Genomic DNA, 23,624 nt, shown 5'->3' on the forward strand with positions numbered 1-23,624 from the left:
TCCCACGGAGCTGGGACCACAGGTTGTGCCTGGCCTGGCTGCTCTAGACTTCTTGCCATCTGCAGTGTCGCAGTCTTAGAACTTGAGGATGAATGGATGTGGCACTAAGAGGAAGGGCTCAGAGGCGAGGATCCCAACTCAGCCTCAACCCCACCCTGGACGTTCAACTTCCTCAGAGCTGTCTCCCGCCATACAGTGGAGAACATCCAGGCCTTACTCCCTGATAACAGGCCCAGAGGCCACACTCGAGGCCTGGAATCTGACACCTGCAGGAGACCCCACTGCAGGGCTTGGATCCTCAGGCCCCAAGCCTCACCCCTCTCCCAGACACCTGGCCCCTCGGGCCCCTGCACCAATTGCCTAATGTCTTAAGCTGCTGAACACCCGATCCAGCTCTGTAGTGCAATGCCCAAGATCTTGCCTCGTCCCACATGCACAAGGCTCAGGCAAACCATTCCACCTCCTCTCCTATCACAGCCTGCAGGGCAGCCCCACACCGCCCCAGAGCAGGACCCGCCCTTTCCCACCACCAGTGACGGCCAAGAGATCAGCCCAAGACATCTGAGTGCTGGGCTGGTCGGCAGCTGACCGTGCAGCAGCTCAGTGCCACCGTTCAGGCCGGGGCCACTGGACTGGCAAGGCCTTCACAGGAAGGGAAGCCAGAGACTGGCCAGCGGGCACCACAAACACATTTCATCCGGGCCCTCTTCCCAACTTCGCTTGCTGTGATTATGATATAGTTATGTATGAGCCCCAAATTAAAGGACTCTGTTCCTTGCAAATGGAAAGAATGCTTTCATGCACGTTAAGGTTTTTTAAACCTGATTCCTGCCTGGGGAGTTAAGCAGCAGCCCACCAGGAGGACCCAGAGTTTGGTGAGAATCACAGAGCTGGGAGATGCCAGAGCTCCACAAAAGGAATTTTTATTTCTTGCTTTTAAACAAAATAAGATGCTCTCAGAGCTTTTTTTTTCCCCCCCTAGAAACGAAGTCTCATTATGTTGCCCAGGCACGTCTTAAACTCCTGGCCTCAAATGATCCTCCCGCCTCAGCCTCCCAAGGTGCTGGGATTACAGGTGTGAGCCACCACGCCCGGCCCAGAGTACTTTTTTTTTTTTTTTTTACTGCAGAAAACATTTTCAGAACTTTAGAACTTTTCTAAAATACTACTTTGTCAGCTGAACAATATAGAAAAGTACAGAGGCAAGTGCCTGTCCAGAACTGTGGGGTGACTTAGAAGCGGGGCTTGCGCTTGCGGCCAGTGTACTGGGTGTCAGGTCTGACTTCCCTGTGCAAAAAAGGAAAACAGTCTCAGAAAAAAAGATCAAAGCAGCCCTGGACCCTTCAAATGCAGGGGAGTTGGAGCTCTTAGTGGCAACAGGCATCCACCCCCCCACCCACCCTGCCAGCTCCCAGGCTGGCACTCACCTGCCCTGGCGCCTGTGCCGCTCCTTCTTCTCCAGCACCCATGCCCGGCTCTTCCTCACCATTCCCCGCCGCGACATCCTGAATGGGACCCTGTGGTGGACACAGCGATGAGCTGATGGATGGCTGATGGATGGCTCATGGATGGGGCTGCCCAGCTGGCCCCCACTTGAATCCATGGCAAGCTTACCTCTGAGTCTGGTGGCCTCAGATGCCCCTTCCCTCAGATGCTCCACCTTCCCTACAACACAAGTCCTCACTCTGGACATCCTCCTTCCCAATCACATCCACCTGGGCCACAGAGGTTGTTGGGTGGGGAGAGGAGAGGGCTGGGCCAGGTATGGAGATCTCAACGCCAGCAAGCAGTCTGTTCCCTCTTTGGGAAGCAGCTAAGCAGCAGTAAGCAGGCCGCTTTCTACCAATGCAGTGACACATCATCACCTGAACTTCAAAAGCACAGTGGACAGTTCACGGCAGGAGCTTAGGGTCCACAGCTCGGGGGCAGGAAGACAGGGATGGAAAGGAGGGGCTGAAAAGGAAGGACTGAGGGGCGTGAAGGAAGAAGGAAAGAGGGCTGGGGTAACCCCGAACACCCCTGTGACCATCCGTAGAAACGAGAGGGCAAGCCAAGGTGCTGCCATTTGGGTGCCTGAGCCTGAGGGGCCAGCACAAAGCAGGAGCAGTTGCAGAGCAGGACTGGGGACACAGGAGTCATCATCTCAAGGTTCTACAAGGAGTACAAAGCCAGGGCAGGGTGGCAAAGAGGGGCCAACAGGTGGGCCATGGGAGAAGCAGCAAGGGGGAAAGTCATCAAGGGAGCTAAAGGGAGGAGGTGAAGACAGGGAGTGCCCCAAAGCACAGGTCCCAAGAGAAGTGGGGGTCCAGCCCTGTAGGAGGCACATGAGAGGCGTGGGAGGGAGGAAGCCAGGAGGAAAGAAGGAACAGGCCAAAAAGAGAGCCTGGAGACTGATTAGGTAAAGGCTTAAAAGACTTAATTCATCTATTTATTTAAAATAAACAGGTGTCCTGAATGTGGTTAGACTGAGGTGACAGTAACAGAAGCCCTTCCCTGCTCTCTACCTCATCTGAGGAACTGAAAGTGTGAGCCTACAGAACGAGGGATGGCAAGGTATGTGCTGGGCACCCTGAACACACTGCCAAGATGGGTGGCACTACCCCCACTTTTCAGATAGCTGAGGAATGGATGCTCACGTCATTCAGCTTACCTGTGTTTACTTTTAGGACATGTCGTCTGAAGACCCCAGTGTGAGGACAAAAGGGATCCTAAGATGCATGGAGTAGATGAGGCAATGTGTACCTCCCCTGTGAGGAAGGAGATGGGAGTGCACCCTGGGAGCACAAGATGGACCCCTGAGAGAAGAGGTCATCCAGAAGGGCCCCAGCTGCCCATGGGGAATGAACTAGGGAAGCTAAGGGAAATGAGCAAAGACCCAAGGGGTCAGGCAGCATAAACCTATGGTGGACGCAAGGAACATGCCTGGCTGCGCCCAGCTGTGGGCCTTCCCCACACGTGCATTTGGGGCTCATTTTTCCTCTTAAATGTCTTAAAGGTCTTAAGACCTTTCCCTCATGTCAACTGGAACTCAGAAATAACCTCCCTCTTCACTACCTTATCATCAACTATTCATTCAGAAAAATACTGAGCACGTTTTACTAACAAGACACTATTGTCAACGTCAGGGATACAATACCAGTCCTCAGCAAGTTTTCATTCTAGCTGGAGATACAAATAGTAACCAAGTCAACTGCTATGTATGACTTAGAGCAGCGAAGGGTGTTAAGAAAAATCAACCCAAGCGGGGAGCGGAACTGCAAGGAAGACAGTGAAAGAGTAATGTCAAGATACAACTTACATTTTAGAAAAAAGAGAAAAAGACCAGTTTTGCTGCTATGCAGAAAATAATCTGCAAGAAGCAAAGACTGCAAAGGCAGGGAGACAAGGTAGACAGCTGTTTCAGCAATCCAGGCTAGGCGTAGTGCTGGATTAGGCTCTGCTGGATTAGACTGTTGGAAGCAGGGAGGGCCAGCACGGCGATACACACTGAGGGACGGACAGCAGGGCTCAATGACAGGCTGACGGGATGTGAAATGTAGGGAGACAGGAATGATCAAGAATGGCAAAGAATGGAGGATGAGGCTGGGCACAGTAGTTCACGCCTGTAATCCCAGCACTTTGGGAGGCCAAGGCAGGCAGATCACGAGGTCAGGAGTTCGAGACCAGCGTGGCCAACATGGCGAAACCCCCCCCCCTACCAAAAACACAAAAATTAGCTGGGTGTAATGGCGGGCGCCTGCAATCCCAGCTACTTGGGAGGCTGAGGCAGGAGAATGGCTTGAACCCGGGAGGCGGAGGCTGCAGTGAGTTGAGATTGAGCCACTGCACTCCAGCCCAGATGACAGAGTGAGACTCCATCTCACACAAAAAAATGGAGGATGGCTAGGCATGGTGGCTCACACCAATCATCCCAGAACTTTGGGAGGCTGAGACAAGGGAACTCCTTGAGGCCAGGAGTTCAAGACCAGCCTGCACAACATGGCAAGACCCCATCTCCACCAAAAACTCTAAAAATTAACCAGGCATGGTGGCATGCAGTTGTAGTCTCAGCTACTTGGGAGGCTGAGGCAGGAGGATCATTTGAGCCCAGGAGTTTGAGGCTGCAGTGAGCTAAGATTCCACCACTGCACCCTAGCCTGGGTAAGAGAGCAAGACCCTGTCTCAAAAAAAAAAAAAGAAAAAAAAAAAGAGAGAGAGAGAACGCTTAGGGGATGAAAACCAAGAGCTGTTCTGTTTGAGGTACCCATGTAAAGTCCAGGTATGGACACCGAGGAGGCACTGGGAAACGCCAGGTGGCAGAGAATGAAGATACACATTTGGGAGGCAGGAGCTTCTGGCTGGCATTTACACACCACGGATAGAGAAGGGATCCAATCCAGGCTGGGCCCGGGACTCGAGGAGGAAGCAGCAGTGGACTGAGGAGCAGCCAGGAAGGCTGAGGAAACCACAACGGTGGGTGGAAGGCCAAGTGAAGGAAGTGTCAAGGAGGGAGTGCGCTGCTGCCTCCGACCCTACTGAGCAGGCAGGACAAGAAAAAAGGTCAGAAGTGACCAGACGTGGCTTGACAGAAACTGGTGGTGGCCTCGACAAGAACGAGTTTTGGTAAGACAGAATTGTCAGCCTGAGAAGTGGAGTGAGAGAATGGCAGGAGGGAAGAAGAAAGAGGCAGGTCTGAGTTCTGCTATGAAGGCAAGCAGATCAATTGGGCGGTTAGCAGTTGTTATGGGGTTAATTAAGGGAGGAACTTTTCTAGAAAAGGAGAACTTGTGCAGCATGCCTGTGTGCCGACCGGAGTCACCCAGGACAGTCAAGATGAGCATGCAGGAGGGAAGGGGGAACCACGGCACCCGAGGGAGAGGGTCCCGGATGCAGGTGGAGGGCAGCATCAGGAAGGAGATGGCCTGCCAGGCGTGGCAAGAGGAAGGGGTACGTGCGGGCTCACAAAGGGAGCTCCAAGCTGCATGGCTGCCCGCAGACATCCAGGACCCCAAACTCCTAGCCCCAAACAGGCACAGTCCAAACGGGGCCTGATGTTTCTGCCACCACCTTGGTGTCCCTGCTGCATGTGACCTGAGAGGCTTGGGGGAGGGCAGAGGGAAAGTCCACATCTAACAAATGTGGCAGCCCCCGCTGCAGCCGGGGCAGGGTTCAGCAGTTGCTTTACCTCTCATTGGTGAACACAGACTCCCTGGGTTCATCTTCATCCTGATTTTCACTCAGCCCCTGCAGGAACCAAAGTGCACTTAGGTCACCCTGAAGAGTTCTCAACCCACGTTTCCCACTCCAGAAGCCCGGGCACCCAGGCCTGAGCCCTTCCAACAGGGACAAGGTCCAGTCCCATGAGAAGGAACCGACATGCCTTTGTGGGACCTGAAGAGCAGAGGTCTCTGCCTCCGGATTCCAGAGGACGTGAGCACTCCAGGCTCTGCACTCTGGGGCTGGGCCCTACTTCCCCACCAGTGTTCTCCCAGCAGGCTCTGCAGACTGAGCCCCACTGCCTGGAAGTCAAGACACAGGCCTGCTGGCAAACCCAGTGTCCCTCACCTCTGGTATAAAGGTCGAAGGCCCAGAAAACAAGCAGAGGTAGAATCTGAAAGGAGAAAGTGCAACGTGAGGACTGGGTGGAGAAACCCCATAGGGAGACAAGTTCTCGCCACCCCGTCTCCCCACCCCGCCTGCCTGGACCCTGGTGACCCACACCCCAGCACTCCTCTGCACCACTGAGTGGCCTGAAAGGGCTATGCCAGTACCCTCCCTCCTGCAGCCCAGGCAGCACACCAGCCCCCAGCGCTCACTTCTTTGCTTTGGCACTGTTAGGGTAGTCCACCACCATGCCACCGGAGAAGCCCGCCTTTGTGGCCTGGGTTGTGATCAGCTCCAACTGAAGAAAGAAAGGCAGTGGGTCAGGCAGCGGAGGTGAGAGGAGCAGACAGCTTTACCTCCCTCCCCTCCTTCAGAAACCAGTCTGCCCCAGGACGAATCCTGCCTGGGAGAACTTAAGGTCGCTGTAAGCCACGTAGAGAAAAGTGCAGGCATGGCCCACACCTCGCTCAGGAGAATTACACAACAAAGCAACTCCTCTCATTCTCACTTTCCAGCGCAGGGACCCAGCTCTCCACTCAAGTTTAGGAAGGAGATGGCCACAACTGGAAGCCAGACTCATTCATGTTATTAGTCAGGAACAGCTCTTCACTTATCTTTCAACATCTACATCCTGCTCCGCCATTCCTTAATTATACATCACACAACAGACAACTGTCGCTGCCCTCTCCCCCTTCCTAAATGGCATTCACTTATTTGGTTATGGAAATTAGTCGTATTACCTTATCTATAATACCATGTCATCTGCCAAGGGAAGACATCCCACCCCACCTCTGCAAATGCCGCCCCCCCCTCAGGATATCAGGTCATCAAATGTGCCATCAGGGGCCACACTAGGGTGCATGTTTTCTCCTTTTCCCGTCAATCTGCATAAGGTTCTTTGTCGCTTCCCCAGGACAGCTTACCTGATGAGTCCCCCCGCTCCCCTGCACACCCAGTAGGCAAGGGACTCACCTGCTCTGAGTTCTCAGGGTATAGCTGCAGGACAGCTCGGGATCCCCGGACCTGAAAGAAACAGGAACATCACTGTCTTACAAATGACCGCATCAGCTTAGGGCCTGGACACCCTCCCTCCCTTCATTCACCGAGTATTTCCTGAGTTTCCATTATGGATGAGGCACTGCTGTTAGGGCTGGGGATAGTCATGAACAAGAGATCAACCTGAACTTTGGAGCTCACATTTTAGTAGGGGAGGCAACTCATTTACAGTAGCAATTTTTCCTTTGTTGCAAAAAGAGGAATTGGACAAAGTGACAGTTTCCTTTCAGTTCAGTTTACTTTCGGTTCCAAAAGGTCTGTTTCAGATGGACACTTGAGCAGAGATTTGAATGGAGTGAGGAGCTGGCTGTTTAAACGTAGAGGGGAAGAGCCTTCCAGCAGGGAGAAGAGGAAACATAAAGGCCCTCGGAACTACAATATTAAGCCAGTACGCCAGGAGGAAAACTCATGTGACACACAAGACCAGTGGCCAGATTGGCAGGGGCAGTCCAACCCAGAAAAAACCAGTGGCCAAATCAGCAGGAGCAGTCCACCCCACGAAAGACCAGCGGCCAGATCGGCAGGAGGAGTCCACTCCATGAAAGACCAGCGGCTAGCTGTCGGCAAGAGCAGTTCACCCCAGGAAAACTAGGGGTGGGCTGGACCAGGCTAAGGAGGCAAAAACCACTCAGATCCTTCAAAACGGACTCATTTTTAAGCTGGCACAGTGGCTTACACCTAAAATTCCATCACTTTGGGAGGCTGATGCAGGAGGATTGCTTGAAGCCAGGAGTTTAACACCAGCCTGGGCAACATAGCTAGACACCATCTCTAAAAAAAAAGTAAGTAAAAAATTAGCCTGGCATGGTGGTGTGTGCCTGTAGCCCAAGCTACTTGAGAAGCTGAGACCAAGATTTCGAGGGCACAGTGAGCTACCATCACACCACTGCACTCCATCCCAGGCAACAGAGCAAAAGTCTGTCTCAAAAAACAAGTAAGATTTAAAAAGAACTCATTTTTAGGACTTAAAATCTCAGACTATCATCTAATCTTAGTGAACAACTGAAATTAACATCATTAGTTAAAAAAGCAAGATAAAGCTAATATAGGCTCTCTCTGCGGTAAATAACTATCCTGTTCCCCATCCGAGGAAAAGGATCAGCATTAGGTGGAGGGAGAAGTGAGGAGTCAGAAGCATGTGGGCACTTTGGAAGGTACCCCTCTGGATGGTCTCAACACGACATCTCTTGTCCTCACTCTGCTCAGTCCATGCCCCCAAACCAACTTCTGGCCCCCAAACCAACTTCTGATTAAAACTCAGAGTAACAGACATAGGAATACCAATCAACAGAAGTAGGCCCTATTACAAGTTACTAAATTGGTCTCCGATTTTGCCATCAGTGACTTCTGGGTTTGATGAGCGTATACCAGTCCACTGAGCTTGAACTTCTTTAGGCTGAGAACCTGGACAGAAGCAACCACAGTAAGGTCCTGCGGTCCCATATGAGTAGCGTTCCCATCATGGGACACCTCAATTTCCTCACTCTACCTGCAGGGCTACGGAGGGACAGGCAGCTAACCCAGATGGGGAGAAGATCTTATACTCACGAGAACAGAAAAAAGAGAAGCAAAAAAGCAGTACAGGCGCTTGGCAGGGTTTTCAGACTTCTTGTTAGCATTACACAGCCACTGCACAGCAGAAATGCTAAAAAGGAACGGACCTAGTCAGGCAAGGGAGCAATCCACATTGCTCCCCTCACCGCTTCAAGCTTCTCAACATCATCCGTCTTGGATCTCCAAGAGAAACCCCTCCTCCCACAGCTTCCCTTCTTAGAAAGTGCAGGTTCAGGCCACGTACAGTGGCTCATGCCCTGTAATCCCAGCATTTTCTGAGGCCAAGACAAAATTGCCTGAGGCCAGGAGTTCAAAACTAGCCTGGACAACATAGCAAGACCCCATCTCTACTCAAAAGTATTTTAAAGTTTAAAAATTTAAAGACAAAGAAAAAAGTGCAAGTCCACTGCAGGTCATGATTCTACAACACTGGGAAAATAGGACATACAGAAGGACAGCATTCATGTCCCTCAGTCAGCCCCAGAAACCTTTCCTCAACCTTGTTTCCATCTGCATCTCAACTTGAGAATTCCTCCGTGTCAAGACTGTCTGCCCACACACCCCTCCTTGTTCCCTTCCTCCAATCCAAGGAAACAGGCTTTAGACTATTCACACACACACAGCCACCCATCACCCTTCCTCTTAAATCACTCCCTTCCACTCTACCTGTTAAGTGTTTTCACAACCCCCAGATTTAAAACCTCAAGCGGCCAAGCACGGTGACTCACACTCGTAATCCCAGTATTTTGGGAGACTGAGGCAGGTGGATCACCTGAAGTCAGGAGTTTGCGGCCAGCCAGACCAATACGGTGAAACCCGGTTGCTACTAAAAATACAAAAATTAGCTCGGCGTGGTGGCATGTGCCTGTAATCCCAGCTACTCAGGAGGCTGAGGCAGAAGAATCACTTGAACCCAGGAGGCGGAGTTTGCAATAAGCTGAGACTGCACCACTGCACTCCAGCCTGGGCAACAGAGCAAGCCTCCATCTCAAAAAATAAACTAAAAAAACCGTCAAGCAGTCACTATGTCTTCCTTCCTGCCCTTCCCCTCCCTCTGCTGTACACACACATGCAGAGCCCTACCTCCACTCCCACAGCCTCTCCCAACTTTCACGTCCCCCCACCAATGCTCAGCGCTACCAACTCAAATGTTTCCACCTAACTCCCTCTTCTCTTCCATCTGAAAATCACCTTCCTTAAACACACATCTGATCCCGTCACCTGCCAACCCCCCATCATCCATCAAGCCCAAACTTCTTAGGACATACTTAGGTGCCTTCTAGGAACCAACCACACACAACGCCATCTTCTGTGGAATCTCTCATTCATCACTCTCATCTCAGACCCTTTCCCACTAGCGTCAGTGCCTCTGCCCACTGTTCCCTCACTCGGAAACCCTCTCCTTGACTATCCAAATTCCTCCCAGCCTTCAAGGCGCAGCCCCTTCACCCAAGGCTTTCCTGTGCTCTGGCAGCTCCACGACTCTCTAGGGCACACACCACTCATGGCCTTATATTCAGTTGCCTGGTCCAAGTCCTAAAGCACCTAATAAACCGTGGAGAGTCTTAAACACAGAGACTGTTTCATTTCCCCGTACTCCACAGTAACTTGTATGTCTCACATGTAGCAAATGTTTACAAAAGAAAGTCTGGGCCGTGTGCGGTGGCTCACACCTGTAATCCCAGCACTTTGGGAGGCTGAGGCAGGGGGATCACAAAGTCAGGAGTTCAGTACCAGCCTGGCCAACATGGTGAAACCCCGTCTCCACGAAAATACAAAATCAGCCGAGCATAGTGGTGAGCGCCTGTAATCCCAGCTACTCAGGAGGCTGAGGCAGGAGAATTGCTTGAACCCGGGAGGTGGAGGTTGCAGTGAGCTGAGATCGTGCCATTGCACTCCAGCCTGGGCAACAGAGTGAGACTCCATCTCCAAAAAAAAAAAAGTGTGCTATACCACCTCACCTCTCCCCCAAAACAGACAAAACTGACCACCCCCCTTCCGAAACATACAGACCATACTGCTGGCCTTCGGCTTTTCACAGCTTAGAACACCTCACCTGACCATTACCAAAAAGCATCTGCTACCCTTGAAATTATTCCCCAACCCCTCTGGGTCTTGTTCCAAGATGTAAAAGGAAAATCTTCTAATCCAAATTTTTACCTCTCACCTGGCTCCCCACTTCACATCCCCACCACTCAACCTAGGATAACCAAAGGAGGTCTCCCCTATTTTCTTACCTTCACTCTCACATTGCACCAAAAACTAAACAGAACTGATTGCAGCAGCCTAAGGAAAACGTAATCAATTTTAACGCTCTAAGATCTGTTATCAAAGTGCTATGCCGATGTTTAATCCAACCCTGATTACAGAGAAAGGACTCTGGAGCACTGAAGAGATTAGAGCAAGCCCCGCCGCTCTCCACCAGAGTTATTTGTTGGCAAATAAAGATTGCTGTTGGGGCCCACAAGATGTCTGCTAAATGGCCGCTAGAGGCTAAAAGACCACCTCCCCTCCCCCACCAGACACACAAAGCCAACATAGAATCTGTACCAGTGGTGCCTGAACCTGGCAATGCAAAATAATCACAATAGTAGACAAGTTTTACTTTTGAGATGAAGTCTCGCTCTATCACCCAGGCTGGAAGTGCAGTGGTGTGGTCTTGACTCATTGCAACCTCTGCCTCCCAGGTTCAAGCAATTCTCCTGCCTCAGCCTCCTTAGTAGCTAGCTGGGACTACAGGTGCCCACCACCGTGCCTGGCTTTTTAGTAGAGACTGGGTTTCACTGTGTTGGCCAGACTGAAAAGTTTTAGAATCCAAAAAAATACACTCTTAGGCCTTATTCTAACCTTGTAAATCTGAAAATCCCATGGGATGTGTATTTGTAAATATCTGCGTGACTGCTGCACAGCCAGGTTTGGGAAGCACTGGCCTACAGGACTAAAAGCAGGAAGTGGCCGGGGTGGCTCACACCTGTAATTTCCAGCATTTTGGGAGGCCCAAGTGGGTGGATCACCTGGGCAACATGGCATCTCTACAACAAATACAAAAAAAAAGTAAGCTGATCGCGGTGGCTCACACCTGTAATCCCAGCACTTTGAGAGGCCAAGGCGGGTGGATCACGAGGTCAGGAGATTGAAACCATCCCAGCCAACATGGTGAAACTCTGTCTCCATTAAAAATACGAAAATTAGCTGGGTGTGGTGGCACGCTCCTGTAATCCCAGCTACTTGGGAGGCTGAGACAGGAGAATCACTTGAGCCTGGGAGGCAGAGGTTGCAGTGAGCCCAGATCACACCACTGCACTCCAGCCTGGTGACAGAGCAAGACTCCGTCTCAACAGAAAAAAAAAAAATTAGCTACGTATGGTGGCATGGGCCTGTAGTCCCAGCTACTCAGGAGGCTGAGGTGGGCAGATCACCTGAACCCAGGAGGTGGAGGCTGCAGTGTGAGCCGTAATCACAGACACTGCACTAGAGCCTAAATGACAGAGTGAGACCCCGTCTCTAAATAAATAAAAGCAGGAAGTGAAGACCCTCACCTGATGCAACCGTCAAATGTGCCCGGCTTGAATGGGATGCCCTGGCCCATATCGCCCAGCAGTAGGTCTCCCTCTATCTCTCGGTCCACGGCCTCATCTACGTTAGAGAAAAGACAATCAGAGAAAGAGACAATACCTGTGGCTTCTCCACACCCATCAGAGTAATCCACCCTGGTGCCAGACAGGACATACTTACCCAGCATGGCAGGGCTGATATCCAGGCCCACCCAATAGTGCCCTTCATCTGAGAGATAACTTCCACTCAGCCCAGTGCCACAGCTGGAAGACACGATCATAGACTCACGGTCAGTTTGCAAAGGTACTTCACCACCTTAGACAATCTGAACCAGGCCCCAGAATCTCACCCAATATCCAGCAGGTAACAGGGCTTATTCTCTGGCAGATAAAGAAGCTCCAGTGCTCGCCCAGCCATCCTGGTCTGGATATCAATCATCCGTGAGCTGGGAAGGCAGAAACACAAGTGGACATGGTAAAGGAGTTCTGGGTGAATACCTCCCCCAGACCAAATAAAAAAAAAAAAAGCCAAGTTTAAAAAAAAAAAGGATCAATCATCCCAAGGTACTCTTTTCTGACCCCTTCTAAGTTGGGATCAACAAATTCAACTATTTAAAAGTGACCCCCAAATTCCATGTAATTCAGGACCATGTTATTTTGTGGTAACAAATTATCACTGTACCAGCTGCCAAGCAGATGTGTAAAAAGCAAATCACTTTCCTAATAATAAACAACCATTGGGATCTGCAACTCTATTAGGCTGGGCTGCTCTAGCATTTGTTGAAAACATTTTCTTTTTTTTTTTTTTTTTTTTTTTGAGGCGGAGTCTCGCTCTGCCGCCCAGGCTGGAGTGCAGTGGCCAGATCTCAGCTCACTACAAGCTCCGCCTCCCGGGTTCCCACCATTCTCCTGCCTCAGCCTCCCGAGTAGCTGGGACTACAGGCGCCCGCCACCTCGCCCGGCTAGTTTTTTGTATTTTTTAGTAGAGACGGGGTTTCACCGTTTTAGCCAGGATGGTCTCGATCTCCTGACCTCGTGATCCACCCGTCTCGGCCTCCCAAAGTGCTGGGATTACAGGCTTGAGCCACCGCGCCCGGCGAAAACATTTTCTGCAAGAATTATCCTCCATAGTTTCTCTCATCTAGAAGGATCAATAATGCACAAAAACCTACAGAAGCACAGTCCATGAGAAACACAACACGAGCCACGTATGGCCTCCCAATAGCCAGTCAAAAAGAAACTTAAACAGGTGAAAGAAACTAGAGTCATTATTTTTAACCCCATACGTTTGATAACGTATTTTCTTTAACCCAATATGTTCAAAGTACCACTTCAACATATAATCGACATAAAAAGTCAGCAGTAAGGACCGGGCCTGGTGGCTCACGCCTATAATCCCAGTACTTTGGCAGGTCAAGGCAGACAGATCCCGTGAGCAACTTACCAGATCCTTGGGCAACGCAGCAAAACCCCCTCTACACAAAAAAATTACACAAACTAGCCGGGCGTGAAGTGGTGCGCCTGTAGTTCCCAACTACCCGGGAGGTGAGGTTGCAGCCACTGCAGCACTTCAGCCTGGGCGACAGAATGAGACCCTGTCTCACACACACACAAAAATATCAAGCTATTTCAGCCAGCGTGGTGGCAAGTGCCTCTAGTTCCGGCTACTGGGGAGGATGGCTTGAGGCTGCAATCGGCAGTCGGCAGGGATCATGCCATGGTACTCCTGCCTGGGCAACAGACAGACCCTGTCCGTAAAAAAAGAAACAGTATCCAATAGCTATTTATTGATTGACTGAGTCAGGGTCTCACTCTGTTGCCAAGGCTGGAGTATAGTGGTGCGATTGCAGCTCACTGCAACCTCTGCCTCTCAGGTTCAAGAGATTCTCCTGCCTCAGCCTCCCATAGGCTGGCTAATTTTTGTATTTTCAGTAGAGACGGGATTTCACCACGTTGGCCAGGTTGGTCTCCTTCCCTACCTCAGGTCATCCATCCGCCTCGGCCTCCCAAAGGGCTGGGATTACTGGCGTGAGACCCCGTGCCCAGACAATAGCCATTTACTTAAATACGGCTAGTCTCTCAGTGAGAAAGCATGGAAAAACCACAAAATACCTTTTTTTTTTTTTTGAGACAAAGTCTTTCTCTGTCGCCCAGGCTGGAGTGCAGTGCCGTGATGTCGGCTCACTGCAACCTCCCCGTCCCGGGTTCGAGCGAATTCTCCTGCCTCAGCCTTCCGACTAGCTGGGATTACAGAAGTCCACCATCGCGCCCGACTAATTTTGTGTTTTCAGTAGAGCTGGGGTTTCGCCATATTGGCCATGCTGGTCTCGAACTCCTGACCTCAAGTGATCCGCCCGCCTCGGCCTCCCAAAGTGTTGGGATTGCAGGCGTGAGCCACCGCGCCTGCCTCCGCCCCCACCTCTTTTTTTTTTTCTTTTTTTTTTTTTTTTTTTAAAGACGAGGTGCGGTGGCTCACGCCTGCAATCCTAACAGTTCAGGAGACAAAGGCGGGAGGATCACTTGAGCCCTGGGATTAGACCACGTTGGGCAACACGGCGAGACCCCGTCGCTACAAAAAATTAAAAAAATACGCCACCCGCGGTGGCGCGCGCCTGTGGTCGCAGCTACTGGAGAGGCCGAGGGGAGCCACCACGCCCGCCTAATTTTTTTATTTCTGGGGGGAGACGGGGGCTCGCGACGTTGCCTAGGCTGGTCTCGAACTCTCAAGCTCAACCGATCCTCCCACCTCAGCCTCCCAAAGCGCTGGGACTGCTGAGATTACAGGCGCGAGCCATCCCCACCTGGCCACAACTCTGTAGTTCGTACAAACCACCCTCTATGAAATTCAGACAATAACACACCAACGGCTGTCGCGAACATTTATTGGCAAACAAGGCGCCACGATAAGCATCCTACGGACACCAATTACTTCCTTCCCCCCACCAAGACTGACCCCTCGCCCATACCCACCGCCCAGCGCCTCTTTTACCACATGCTTACAAGTTGTCACACTCGACTTTAAAAACCACCCACGGAAAAGCAAGCGCGATCACCCCTACCTCAATGCTGAGATACCGAGGCCCAGAGAGATCGGCAAAGTTGATTTACCAGAGACAGAAAAGGCACCCACCCGGGTCCTTCCCTCCCCGCACCCCCAAATTCTACGAGCTTTCCAGGCAACGCCAGCAACCGGGACAACTTGCCGCTTCCCGACCCCCGGACACCGCGCAGTACTCGGGCTCCCCTCACTTGCGAACGTATTTCCGGGCTTCTTTCTCATCATAAAACTGCAAAAAAAAAAAAGAAAAAGAAATGGCAGGTAGTGGAGGAATTCAGACGCGGCGGCCGTAGAAGTGGGAAGAGGGGTGTCCGCGGGCCCGGGAACTTACCAGCTCCGGTGGTCCACCATGCTCCGGACGCCGGCCGCGAGACGCCATACTCACGCCTCAGCAGCACGCCTGCGACTGGCGTTTTCCGGAACCCGGCTTTTATGTCATCAGCCCGGCGACCGCTTGGTAATACGCATGCTCCACCCCTCCTTGCCCGCCCCCCTTACGTGACTGGCTACAGGGCGACCAACCGGCGCCTCTCATTGGCCAGTTTCTCTTGCACCGCCCGCCTAATCAATTCAAGATGGCAGCCATGCGCAGGGGATGGTGGTCGCGGCTGTTACCGTGGAGGTTGCTGCAAGCCCGTGCTTTTCCACTAAATTCTACACCCGGCCTGGGCCTGGGAGCGAGGACTTATTCTCAGGGCGACTGCTCGTACTCGCGCACGGCGCTCTATGATCTGCTCGGCGTCCCCTCCACAGCCACGCAGGCCCAAATCAAGGCGGCTTACTACCGTCAGTGCTTTCTCTACCACCCGGACCGCAACTCTGGGAGCTCGGAGGCTGCCGAGCGCTTCACGCGCATCTCCCAGGCCTACGTGGTGCTGGGCAGTGCCACCCTCCGTCGTAAGTATGATCGCGGCCTCCTCAGCGACGAGGACCTGCGCGGACCCGGCGTCCGGCCCTCCAGGACGCCCGCACCCGACCCCGGCTCGCCGCGTCCCCCGCCGCCTACTTCTCGGACCTACTACGGTTCTCGGGCCGCCCCCGGCGCCAACCGCACGATGTTCAACTTTGACGCCTTCTACCAGGCCCACTACGGGGAACAACTGGAGCGGGAACGGCGCCTGAGGGCCCGGCGGGAGGCCCTTCGCAAAAGGCAGGAGAATGCGTCCCTGAAAGGCCTCCGCTGGGAGGAGACCCGAGACGTGGCTGCCATTTTCCTCGTCTTCTCAATCTTCATCATCATCGGCTTTTATATTTAATCGGAGAGAGGAAGGAAGGGGAGTGTCCCCAGCCAACCCCCAAAAAACGGCCTTTTTTCCTGCCTCTGAACCCTTGGCCATTGATAGTCTAACCTCTGCTGAGATCCTAAGGAACTGTACTCCCCCTGCCCTCCCCGACCCGCCCAGCTTAGCCGATGACCTACACATCCCTCCACTATGGTCCAGAAAAGGAGGTCTCTCGACGTCTAAGAAAAAGGCCCCACGCTGAAGAGTCCCGAAAGCCCAGGAGTTAAGGGGTTCCTGGAGTCTCTAGGGTACTTCTTCCAGAGTTTGTCTTCCTGCTTCCAGATGTAGTCAACTTCTGGAACACGCGCTGTAGCTTTATTGTAAAGCCCCGAGCAAGATTTATCTGCTCCTGCCCCGCGTGTATACGGTGGGCCTCCTCTGTAACCTTGAAATGTGCAATGTGACCAATTGTTGGCTGCCAAAAGAAAAAGTCCGGGGTTATACGAAACTTGTCTTTCTGTGAGTTCCCCAAGCCGCAGGTGAGACCTGGTCCAGGGTAAGAATGGGATCAGTGGAGAGCCTGCCATTCCTTCAGCTAAGGTCAGGCCCCTGGGGCACTCCCCCTTCTCTTGATAGCATGTGGGAGTGAGAAAACAAAGTCATTGAGCATAAGGAATGAGTGTTCCTGTGCCCGTATTTAATGTGTGACCTTGGAGAAGTTACTCTGTGGGCATGACAGCAGAGGAGAAAATCATTTGGCATCTTAAGGTCTGTCATGCTTTATTATCCATAGTTTTTGGGGTTTTTTTTGTTTTATTTTGTTTTGTTTCTGAGGTGGAGTCTTGCGCTCTGTTGCCTAGGCTAGAGTGAAGTGGTGTAATCTTAGCTCACTGCAACCTCCACCTCCCAGGTTCAAGCGATTGTCCTGCCTCAGTCTCCTGACTGTGTAGCTGGGATTACAGGCTCCCGCCACCACACCTGGTTAGTTTTTTGTTATTTTTAGTAGATACGGGTTTCACCATCTTGGCCAGACTGGTCTTGAACTGCTGACCTCAGGCTATCTGCCCGCCCGGCCTCCCAAAGTGCTGGGATTGCAGGCATGAGCCACCACGCCCAGCCTATTAGTCATAGTTCTAATCCATAGCAGGGCCAGGTTCACCCTTGGGACAGTGTGGCTGTCACCTGTTCCTCCCTTTACCAGCCAGCCCCATTGCACACTGTGCAGCCCCTCCCCTCCCAGAAACAGAGTGACAGACTCCGCGCTTGAGTCCCCTGTTCCTGTTTAACCTGCAATGCTCATCACAGGCCCTTTCTTAATTTTTTAGACGAGGCTGCTTGAGGCTGCGGTAAACTGGGGCTTTGGGAGTACACAGGACTACTGAGGGACGGGGGTTTGGTGTTTAAGGTGGAGACTTGGTTCTTAATGCAGAGCTGGCTAAAGGTGTGTTGTTTTTTCCGCTCTGTTTCTAATTCATGTTAAGTAGTTGGTCATCACTTTGGTCAGAGCTGCTGCTGTAGCTCTCTTAACTGTGAGTCACTGGATGTCGGCAGTGAGTTGGCTGTGAGATTGTAGGTGCTCAAGTGTTTATGCACCGGACTGAGTGTAAATCTGTAAAAGGGGAAAATCCTCGCAAGAGGTCTATGAGAAGGATGAGGGCCCAAGTCTAGGGTCTAAACAAAGCTAGGAGTGGTTTGGTATATTACTGAGTGCAATAATTGCATGCAATTCCTGCACTCAATATATTGTGTAAAATCCTCAGGTAGAATGGGATAAACCCACAGCTGGTCCTACTTGGCCTCTTGAAAACCATTCCATCGTTGTGCCAATCTCTATCTGGAAAAGGAAAAAAAAAAAAAAAAGGAAAACCATTCGATTATCTCTTGCCTTGGAGGTTGGGGTATGCTCCTAGTCAGGGCTTTGCAGCGACCATATGATGCAATAGTGAAGATCTGGGGCCTGGCACAACACTTTGGGAGGCTGAGGCGGGTGGATCGCTTGACCTCAGGAGTTGGAGACCAGCCTGGGCAACACAGCAAAACCCCACCTCTACAAAAATCACGAAAATTAGCCGGGTGTGGCAAGTGCCTGTAGTCCTAGGTGCTCAGGAGGCTAAAGTGGGAGGGTGGCTTGAGCCTGGGAGGCTGTGGTTGCAGTGAGCTGCGATCCTGCCACTGCATTCCAGCCTGGGCGACAAAGCCAGACCCTATCTCAAAAAAAAAAAAAAAAAAAAGATTTGAGCCCAATCTGGTTCAGACCTGTTTGGCTCAGTGAGCCTGGACTTGGGGGGAGGGGATATGTACTTTTTCAAAGAACATTTATTGTTACTATGTTTCATATTTGGAAAACAGGACAGAGACTTTTTTCTGGAAAAACAAACTGCACCAAGTGGAGTTTAGCAAAATGTTCTGAAACTAGTGCTTCTCAACCAATAAAGCAGGCACAATGGAAACAGTAGGGCAAGGGCTTTTTCTTCTAGCGAAACAGGTGGCCTTGTTTTGATGTGGGTTTGTAAAGCACTAGTGGTCTAATAGCATGGGCTCCTTGAGCTCCACCTCTGAAGTTTGTTTTCTCAGTCAGGATCCCAGCCAAGAACGTTCCCTGTGAGCCCCAGAACCTAGGGTACATAGAAAGGTCCAGAAGGTTCAGACTGGGGGGTGGGTCCAGACTAAGGTAGACTTCTGGGACATTCCGTGAAACTCTAAGCAAAGTATTGTATAAAAACCATCATCCAACCCTAAGCCTCTCCCCTGGTCCAGAACAAGGCCCAGTCCATAATGCCCATCCCTTTACGCCTCAGGGTTTTGTAGGCCAGAGCTAACCTCTGAGGAGCCCCACTCCCTGCCTGCCCTGAAGCAGCCTGTGCTCTTTGGAAAGGGGAATGTGTGGGAGGCTTTTTGAAGGACCCCCAAAAGGTTTCCATGGTCACATTTCTCCCCCACCCACTCGAATTGGCTTCAGTCTTTCTCTGCTGCTACCTGGCAAGTGGAGGCTGAAATTGGCCATGACCTTAGCCCCTGCCTTCTAGGGGCTATTCCGTAATTCCTGGTTGTGGAGGATGGCTCAGTCATGGCCAGCCTTAGTCCTTTTTCTTTGTTTTTCACAAACAAGCAAAACTCCCTAGAAGTTTGGACCTAGGATGCGAGAGTAGGGTAAAGGGGCCCAGCCTGGCCCAGGCTGTGCTCAGTGCGGTGGGGAGGGGGTACAAGTATAGCACGAGGCCGAGTGAGCAGTAGGCGTGGTTCCTAAATGGGGAGGCAGGCCACAAGACAGGAACCAAAGGCGCACATGTCTAGGCAATTGTGGTGTCGTCTTTAGGCTTGACTGGGACTTTATTTCTTTTGAGCCAAACTGCTCTTTCTCCTCTGTTGCCCTTTATTTATTGCTGGGTGAGATGGGCCTTTACAGATCCCAGTGTCGAGGAAGTAGGGTTTTTCCTTCTTCCTTCTGAGGTTCCAGCATTTCATTCATTGAGTGCACTTCTCTATGAGCCAAGTTGATTGGGAGTAGCTTACCTTAGGCCACAGAGCTGTCCTACTGGATCACGATTGACTCGAAGTGGCCACCAGCACTCGCTTTTTTGGAAATGGAAGAGGTCTGTGTTTCAAACTGTTGGGCTTCCTGGAAGGTCGCCAGACCCCGTGCAAACAGGCCGAGAGAGGGATGGCTGGTAAGTGGTGGTGCTACCTCAGTTCACACTCGAATTCACTGCACTAGAAAAGCTGGCCCTGTCCTGGCCTTTGCCTCCTCTCAGTTCCTCAGCACCATGATGAAGTCACACACTGCCACCTGCCCATGGGGAAGATCATGAGGGAAAGCCAGGCACAATGGTGTGCACCTGTGGTCCCAGTTACTTGGGACTGGGCTGAGGCAGGAGGATCGCTTGAGTCCAGGAGTCCAAGACTGTAGTGTATAAAGATCTCGTCTATGAATAGCTACTGCACTCCAGCCTGGGCGACACAGCAAGACCCCATCTCTAAAAAGAAAAACAGGCCAGGTTCAGTGGCTGATCTCTGTAATCCCAGCACTTTGGGAGGCCGAGGCAGGCAGATCACCTGAGGTCAGGAGTTCGAGACCAGCCTGACGAACAAGGAGAAACCCCCGTCTCTACTTTAAAAAAATACAAAATTACCCGGGCATGGTGGCGCATGCCTGTAATCCCAGCAACTCGGGAGTCTGAAGCAGGAGAATCACTTGAACCTGGGAAGCAGAAGTTGCGGCGAGCCAAGATCGCGCCATTTTACTCCAGCCTGGGCAACAAGAGCAAAACTCCGCCTCAAAAAAAAAAAAATGAAAAAATCATGGGAGAACACCCACCTTGCCTTCCCTCAGTAGCTCAGCTCTCAGGTCCAGCTTGCAGCCGTCGTGGTTTTGTGCAAAGCAGCTGAGTGTCCCTCTGTTAATGTGTGCAAACCATGGTGAGAACTGAGCCTGGATCTCAAGACCTTGCGTATGCTAGACATGCTCAATGCCTGCAGAGAGCTCATCTCTCACCATCTGTCCTGAGGTCACAGCCGCGCTACGGATCTAGCCACCTCACCAGTGCCTCTTAAGGCTAGGGTCCTGTCAGTAGTCTTGTGGTGGGTTGACTCTCGCATCCTGCCTTTGTCCCTTCAACATTCACATCCTTAGCCCTGAGAGGGGACAGCCACTTTAGACAAAAGAAGGTATTTCAGGGTCTGGCACAGTGGCTCTTGCCTGTAATCCCAGCAGGTTGGGAGGCCAAGACAGGCAGATCACTTGAGATCAGGAGTTCAAGACCAGCTTGGCCAACATGGTGAAACCCTGTCTCTACTATAAACACACAAAAAAATGGCTGAGCGCGGTGGATCACGCCTGTAATCCCAGCAGTTTAGGAGGCCGAGACCGGCGGATCACTTGAGGTCAGGAGTTCAAGACCCATGTGGCCAATATGGTGAAACCCCGTCTCTACTAAAAAATACAAAAAAACTAGCCGGGCGAGGTGGCGGGCGCCTGTAGTCCCAGCTACTCTGGAGGCTGAGGCGGGAGAATGGCGTGAACCCAAGAGGCGGAGCTTGCAGTGAGCTGAGATCCGGCCACTGCACTTCAGCCTGGGCGACAGAGCTAGACTCCGTCTCAAAAAATATATATATAAAAATTAGCCAAGCATGGTGGCGGGTGCCTGTAATCCCAGCTACTTGGGAGGCTGAGGCGGGAGAATCGCTTGAACCTGAGAGGAGGAGGTCATAGTGAGCTGAGATAGCACCACTGCACTCCAGCCTGGGCAACAGAGCAAGATTCCATCTCAAACAAAAATTTAAAACATTGGCTGGACGCAGTGGCTCACGCCAGTAATCCCAGCACTTTGGGAGGCCAAGGTGGGTGGATCACGAAGTCAAGAGATCAAGACCATCCTGGCCAACATGGTGAAACCCCATCTCTACTAAAAATACAAAAAATTAGCTGGGCATGGTGGTGCGTACCTGTAGTCCCAGCTACTCAGGAGGCGGAGGCAGGAGAATCTTTTGAACCCGGGAAATGGAGGTTGCAGTGAGCGAAGATTGCACCACCGCACTCCAGCCTGGTGACAGAGTGAGACTCCATCTCAAAAAAAAAAAAAAAAATTAGCCAGGCATGGTGGCACACACCCGTAATCCTAGCTACTCAGGAGGCCAAGGTGGGAGGATAGCTTGAACCCAGGAGGCGGAGGTTGCAGTGAGCCAAGATCATGACACTGCACTCCAGCCTGGGTGACAGAGTGAGACTCCATCTCAGAAAAAAAAATGGCAGGAAGGGCCTGTTAGAGGAGTACGAAGAGCAGACTGGGATTTGGGGTTCACAGGCCACAGCCACTTTGCAGACAGTATTTGGCTGGCACAGTGTCCTAAAACAACTTTACCCAACATTCAAAACTTGGGCATAAGAACAGATTTCTTTTTTTTTTTTTTTTTTTGAGGTGGAGTCTCACTCTGTCACCCAGGCTGGAGTGCAGTGGTGCAATCTCAGCTCACTGCAACCTCCACCTCCTGGGTTCAAATGATTCTCCTGCCTCAACCTCCCAAGTAGCTGGGACTACAGGCACGTGCCACTACGCCTGGTTAATTTTTGTATTTTTAGTAGACGGTTTCGCCGTGTTGGCCAGGTTGGTCTCAAACTCCTGACCTCAAGTGATCCACCGTCCTCGGCCTCCGAAACTGCTGGGATTATAGGCATGAGCCACCGCCCCCATAAAAACAGATTTCTAATCTCTCAAAAAATGAGAAAGTCTGCCACCATTCAGTTCACATACCTGCATTAGCACTGTGGGAGAAGCTCAGTAGCATTTCCCCTTTTAGGCCAGGCACAGTGGCTCACGCCTGTAATCCCAGCACTTTGGGAGGCCAAGGTGGGCGGATCCCTTGGGCCCAGGAGTTCGGGACCAGCCCGGGCAGCATGGCAAAACCCCATCTCTACAAAAAATACAAAAATTAGCCAGGCATGGTGGCGCTCACCTGTAGTCCCAGCTACTTGGGAAGCTGAGGTGGGAGGATGGCTTGAGCCTGGGAGGTCGAGATTGCAAGTAAGTTATGATCACATCACTGCACTCCAGCCTAGGTGACAGAGTAAGACCCTGTCTCAAAAGAAAGACAACAGGCCGGGCGCGGTGGCTCAAGCCTGTAATCCCAGCACTTTGGGAGGCCGAGACGGGCGGATCACGAGGTCAGGAGATCGAGACCATCCTGGCGAACACGGTGAAACCCCGTCTCTACTAAAAAATACAAAAAACTAGCCGGGCGAGGCGGCGGGCGCCTGTAGTCCCAGCTACTCGGGAGGCTGAGGCAGGAGAATGGCGTAAACCCGGGAGGCGGAGCTTGCAGTGAGCTGCGATCCGGCCACTGCACTCCAGCCTGGGCGACAGAGCGAGACTCCGTCTCAAAAAAAAAAAAAAAAAAAAAAAAGAAAGACAACAAATTTTGTCCATTTAGATGAGATACCACGCCCCAGTTTGCTGCACTTCCACCAATAGGGGTAAAGTGTAAAAGGCCTTTTATCTACACACTTGCACCGTTTTTCCCATAGCAGAAAAACATTTCTATACCCCGCGTCCATCAAGAGGGAAAGCAAAAAAGTAAAGAGGGACCATACATTTTTCAGAAGAATAGGGACAGGAGTGTTTCTTCCTGGAAAGGGACTGCTTTGCGCCTCTGTGTTACCTTCCTGGCCCCTGTAGGCATTTGAGTTTGCAAATTCCTGTATCATATGTTGCCGCAAAGAGCCTGCACTGTATGCAGGGAGGTTGAGTGAAATCTTATTTTCATTGCGGGACAAGGAGAATCTCTGGAGAGGTCTACAGCAATGATAAGCTTAGACACGACCAGAGGCCCTTTGGTACAGTAACACCAGTTCCCTCCGTTTTTTGTGTAAAATCCTTGTATACACTGAGATAAACGTGCAGCACGTCCAGCTGGGTCTCTTAGAAACCATCCGATTCTCTAGCCTTGGAGGTCAGGGGCAAGCTCTTAGCCATGGCTCTGCAGGGACTACATGATTCAGTGGTGAAGGTTTGAGCCCACACTGGTTGGAGCCTGCTTAGCTCAGTGAGCCTTGATTGGTTAGGAAAAAGGAAAAGCACATTTAATGTTACTATGTTTCATATT

The 23,624-nt window shown here is 51.6% G+C and overlaps 2 protein-coding genes across 2 annotated transcripts; one reads left to right on the plus strand and one right to left on the minus strand.

Annotated features, from left to right (window-relative positions):
- Positions 1-907: 907 nt before the first annotated feature.
- Positions 908-15,250, minus strand: BUD23 (BUD23 rRNA methyltransferase and ribosome maturation factor). The gene is made up of 12 exons (XM_008018342.3): positions 15,137-15,250; positions 14,997-15,034; positions 12,098-12,193; positions 11,929-12,011; positions 11,733-11,829; positions 8,188-8,284; positions 6,556-6,606; positions 5,796-5,881; positions 5,545-5,590; positions 5,165-5,223; positions 1,428-1,517; positions 908-1,287 (listed from the first exon to the last, which is right to left on the minus strand). Exons 1-12 carry the CDS (start codon positions 15,182-15,184, stop codon positions 1,233-1,235), a joined length of 846 nt encoding a protein of 281 aa, XP_008016533.1. The 5' UTR covers positions 15,185-15,250; the 3' UTR covers positions 908-1,232.
- A 100-nt stretch (positions 15,251-15,350) lies between these two features.
- Positions 15,351-16,536, plus strand: DNAJC30 (DnaJ heat shock protein family (Hsp40) member C30). The gene has a single exon (XM_008018343.3). It carries the CDS (start codon positions 15,381-15,383, stop codon positions 16,059-16,061), a length of 681 nt encoding a protein of 226 aa, XP_008016534.2. The 5' UTR covers positions 15,351-15,380; the 3' UTR covers positions 16,062-16,536.
- Positions 16,537-23,624: the final 7,088 nt, after the last annotated feature.

Source organism: Chlorocebus sabaeus, chromosome 28, assembly GCF_047675955.1.
Source record: "Chlorocebus sabaeus isolate Y175 chromosome 28, mChlSab1.0.hap1, whole genome shotgun sequence".
Classification (NCBI taxonomy): Eukaryota; Metazoa; Chordata; class Mammalia; order Primates; family Cercopithecidae; genus Chlorocebus; species Chlorocebus sabaeus.